The 5,272-nt window shown below is 31.5% G+C and overlaps 1 protein-coding gene across 1 annotated transcript; it reads right to left on the bottom strand.

Annotated features, from left to right (window-relative positions):
* Window positions 1-562: 562 nt before the first annotated feature.
* LOC107448876 (lysM and putative peptidoglycan-binding domain-containing protein 3) lies at window positions 563-4,211 on the bottom strand. Its single transcript, XM_016064226.4, has 2 exons — window positions 3,694-4,211; window positions 563-1,176 (listed from the first exon to the last, which is right to left on the bottom strand). The coding sequence occupies exons 1-2, from the start codon at window positions 4,057-4,059 to the stop codon at window positions 646-648; spliced, it is 897 nt and encodes a 298-aa protein (XP_015919712.1). The 5' UTR covers window positions 4,060-4,211; the 3' UTR covers window positions 563-645.
* Window positions 4,212-5,272: the final 1,061 nt, after the last annotated feature.

The raw sequence follows: 5,272 nt of genomic DNA, 5'->3' as shown, positions 1-5,272 counted from the left end.
ACTTAAATCAAATCAGCTTGATCTGAATCAAACAAACCTAAATTTTTTTTTAAAAAAAAAAGAAAAACAACTCTTAACAGAAAATAAATAGGGGAAAAATAGGATGGAAGAATTTTTGGATATGTATTGGTGGCAAAATTTATAAAATTTTATAAAATCTTAAGTTCAGCTATAACAGGATTGCCACTCAAATCCGGAAAAAAAAATTCCCTGTACATATAATACTAAAGATATTAAGAGGGAAAACACAACCCCTGTGCTTTTGTATGAGCTGTATTGGGATAACTATATTTATTAGTTTTAATTGCTGGAAAAACTTAAAGAAAAAAAAAAGGAGCCAGTGAAGATACTTAAAACAAATAAAGCTAGAGTAAATGAACTAGCTTAATATAGCTGAAATATCATCCTTAAATATTGCATTAAAATCCTTGAATATTCGACCTTAATTATTGATAAAATAATCCATTGCACTTTGAGTGGTTACCATTTTGTAAAAGACAAAAATAAGAAACTAAATTCTCTGTATTTCCCAGTTTCTGAAGAAAAACTCAAAATTCTCTGCATTCCCTGTATTTTCCTCCCTGTGGAGTAGCAACCCTATATAAAATCTTTAGAATTTAAATGACTTGATAGATAACTTTTTCATTAGCTCCCAGTTTCAATACCTAATTTAGAGTCTGAATGAAAATCTTCATTCGGAGCATTGGAAGAGTAATCGTGAGGCGATCGCATATACATGTACAAAGCAATAAGAGTAGGAATGATTACAGCAATCACTATAATAAAAACTATCAAATAATTCCATTGAATACCACAGTCGTAAGGATCTTTCACAAGAGGTTGAATTTGTGGGGCAGTTAAAATTACAGTTGCAGCTTCGAGTGAATCTTTTTGAGAATTGGTACTTAACATAATCTTTACCAAATCCTCATCCATACGCTTGAAGAAAGCGGCAGTATCTTGAGGAGAGGGACAGCGTCCGGCAGAGCCTATACCGATATTTATGGTCCTCGTGTCGCCTTCCTCGACGATGGTGGACGGTTCGGCTTTGGTCTCGGATGCGACGGGGAGAAGTTCTGTGAGAAGGCTGTATTTTTTCACTGGTATCTTTAGATGTTTCAGCGCATAGAAATCTTGATCGCTCATAAGGTTGTTAGCTCTTTTGATATCAGCTATCTACAAAAGTTAAGGAAAAAAATCATTTTCTTGCATCATTATTAATAGTATGACAATTAGAATTTGATAAATAATTAGAACTTAAATAGTAACACAGAGGAAAGTCCCATCCTCTTGATGGGACTGCGAAATTGGTGGGACTTCAGTAAGTCAAGAAAATAGACTTACTGGATATTTGTTCTTTAAGATAAACAAACATCAAAATATGTGTTACCTATTCAATAAAAAAAATAAAGGATAATTAACCTCAACAGGGTGCATAGCCAAATATTCAAACGAAAAATAAGCACCTTTTAAGTACTTTTTAAGCACTTAAAAAATATTTTTAGCACTATATACACTAACAAAATGCAAAATAATTTTCAAAGACTTTACATGATCATGATAAAATAACTAGTTTCTGACAAAGAACTCTTTTCTAGATTATATTAGCCCTTATAAAATGATCGAGAGATTTTTCGGTTTGACTTCAGAGGGTGGAAAATGAAGTTCGAAATTAAGAACACCTTGCGAAATGCAGCAGAGTTGCACATGAGAAGGCAATAATCTCACTGAACGCAGGTCAGTAGACGCACATACCGACTTGCAAGTATTTCATCAAACATGTAAAATGATTGGCGCTTTCATACGTTGTGGACCAAAGATACACCAAACTGAATTGTGGAAACGTTGAATAGAACAATGTAAAGAGCACGCGCTTGCATAATACGTAGCAAAAACGACATGGTAACGAAAAAAAAGTAATAATCAAATGCGTGATTTGAATTTTGCTTATCTTAATAAAATTACATTTCAAAATATAGAGATTTGAAAGAAGAAAAAAATTTAAAGTTCATAACAATAACTGTAAAAAAAAATGATTGTAATACCTCATGATTTTACGATATAGCCACAAACACTGCGAGCCCAAATTTAAAACAAGTGTGTCTAAAAATTATTACTTAATGCATGATTTGAACTTCGCGTGTAATAATATTAATGTGTAAAATTAAGTGAATTAAGGTACATAAAAATTCTAAATTAAAAATCATACAAGAGAAATTTTAAGAAAAAGTTCACTATATTAAAAAATATTATATATGTTCATTAAGACCATAATATTTTGTTACCCCAACTGTATTCTTAAAGACACTTTTTCTAACATTACAATCATTTTTATATCTGATTACAAAAACTTAAAAGTTACACTATGCTTGCTTAGGTGACCTGAGATACTATTACTTCATGGCACAAATTCTATTCAATGAATTCTATTTAATGAAAACTTTAAAAAAAATTAAATGTAAAAATTTCTTTAAAAAAAAAAAGCTGCAGAGGGAATTCATACGTCCTGTGAACAGAAAAAGCTATTGCAAACAGAAAATGAAGTGCTACAGTTTCCGCTAAAGTTATGCGCTCTTTACAATGCTGAATTTATTGTATAGGTACATTCATTCCTTTAAATGAACATAAGACATGAAAAATAAAAATATTAGAAACAGTAAGATGATTTCAAATATTTTATTTCAGTTTAATTTTAATGATCCATACGTAATAAGTTATTTCTAATTAATTAGAAAAAATAATGAATTAGAAAGTAAATAAGAAATTAGTCTCTAATTAATCAGTAAACAATAAATTATTTATAATTCTTTAATAAATCAAAGGTTATAACTAAACACATAATAAATTATTAACTTTTAAAAAATTAAATCAATGGCCTAACTAAGAGTTTAACTCTTTCTTTGAAATTTTTTCACTCTTTTTCTAATAATGCTACTACCCAGTTGATACCAATTTGCAAATCATTTTGCTGCAGGATTTAGCACAGATGAACTTTGGGCATTTTTCATTCAATTTCCTAGCAACGCCAAAGGTCACAAAAATCATCATTTAAAGATTAATTCAATTCAAACTTATTGCAATGTTGAAGTAATTTTAAGTTCCTAGAGTAAAATACTTTACTATTACTTAAACGATTTCCATTTCAAACTAGAAAAAAATTTCGAAACACAATTGAGGGCATTTTCACATGAAATATTGAAAAGTTTAGGAATATTTTCGTAGTGTAATCTGTTGTCTCAACTACAACCGGGGAGATTTCTGTATCTTGATCTATGGCAGAATAATCGCCAATTCTTGGAAACTACCGGGCAGTGGCCTGCGAAAAACTAAAAAAAAAGATCACAGAAAGGGAAGACTACATGTTTTCCATCTCCATGTTTTTATTTTAAAATAATTTGCACGTTTAAAATCTGCTTGGCACCTTGGTGATTGTAGTTGGCACAACAGATCACGATACGGAAACATCTCCCTACAACCATCAAGGTGATAGATTTTAAACTTGCAATTTCTTTTACAAAAATATGAAGAATCCCTTTCTGCGATACGAAAATCTTCTAAAATTTTCGTTTCCCCTTAACTTTGGATTTTAAATTACTAAAATAAACAAGTAAAAAAAAATTGCACAATTTCACAGAATGACATAAACCAGACGCTATTATTCACAGCTAAAAAAAAAAAAAAAAAACTACTAACAGGACATTGGTACTTCACTGAAATACTCTGCAATGTTTCAGAATTTTCAATCGTTAAGTCTAAAAATTCACAATTCTGAAATGGATCTAATGAATTGGTATTTTCTACAAAGTTGCCATTAGATGGCTTCTTTAATTTTCTCAACGAAGAAGCCTCTACAAAATGTTTAGAAGGCTTTTTAAAATGCCTTATATCATGAAGAGTTACTTCCTCATCGGAACTATCCAGGTCCAAAAGAGGTTTCTTCTCAAACATTGCGTTTTTGGACTTTCGTTTACTGGATGTAAAACGTTTGTCATATTTGTTGGAAGGGTTCTGACGACGTTTAGAATTGGATGTCATATTTAAAACTAAAACATCATTCATTTCAATCCAGATATCACCGTAAATTATGCATCAACATTGTAATAATAAATCTTGATATTTAAATATACACGTAACAGTCATCAATTAAGCTTCATAACAGCAGAGAAAAAAAGTTTGTTGTTCTTTCGATTTTGCACCGTGGTGTGTGTAACGTTGCCACTTCGGAATAAAAACTGATTTATTGGACTTACATACATTTGCAGGCTTGTGTGTTCAACTTAGGCTTAGAAGCCTTTGTCAAATAGAAGGATAATACAGAGAAGGACAACCCGAAGATGCAAGCAGAGTAACAACGGCATTCGAATCCACTACCTCCACGCTTGGCTCAGCATTTGGTGGACCAGGGTGGCCCCAGACCAAATAATATAAAATACACAACATGGGAAAACAGTTAAACTTAAATCAAATAAAAAGATGAGGTCAGCATGAAGATATGAAGCCTAGAGTTTGTTACCATTAAGAACGCAAATAAAAAATAATTCCAGTTTCCAGTTAAAATATTATTGAATTAAAATCCAAATTAATAACAAAAGTAATTATTATTATTATTTATTTATAACAAGAAATCATTAAATAATTAACGCATTTCGAAATAAATATTACAAATCTGAAAACTGGATCTGCGTTGGATATTAAGTATAAATTGAAATATCTCTCAAGCCTACAATAAACATCCAAATATCCATATCTAAAACATTTCAATAGCTAATATCTAAGAGATATCCAAAATATCCTAGGACTTAAATATGTCTGGATAACTGAACAATATCCAAATATCATTATATCAGATATCCATAAAAATCAGAGACATCGGAAATATCCAAATCCAAGTTAGTAATATATCCGAATATCCACTGGATATTTGAATACGTAACATTGGTGGAATATTGGAGGCTGCATGGATAATGGCTATTGGCGACGGTGAGAAAAATATTCAAGAGAATGATCCGAAGACAATCCATCACAACTTTGATTCAGGGAGGAGGTGATAGCTCCCCCATTTTAAGGTTCGATGAACTGCATGCGAAGTAGAGCACTTTACGGTAGAGCAAATAAACGAGAACTGATACCACTCACCCGTTCAAAGGATAGAACGTTCACTTTCCAATCAGGTGAACCAGGTTCGAATCCCAGTGATGGCTTGTCGGTACGAATTCCACATTTGGCTTGCACCGACCACAGTGTTGGCGTAAAAACCACAGTGTTCCATCAA

Source organism: Parasteatoda tepidariorum, chromosome 9 (assembly GCF_982258835.1).
Source record: "Parasteatoda tepidariorum strain Cologne lab strain chromosome 9, Ptep-v5.0, whole genome shotgun sequence".
NCBI lineage: Eukaryota > Metazoa > Arthropoda > Arachnida > Araneae > Theridiidae > Parasteatoda > Parasteatoda tepidariorum.
The sequence above is the reverse complement of the archived record's forward strand: the minus strand, read 5'-3'. Positions and strand labels throughout refer to the sequence as shown.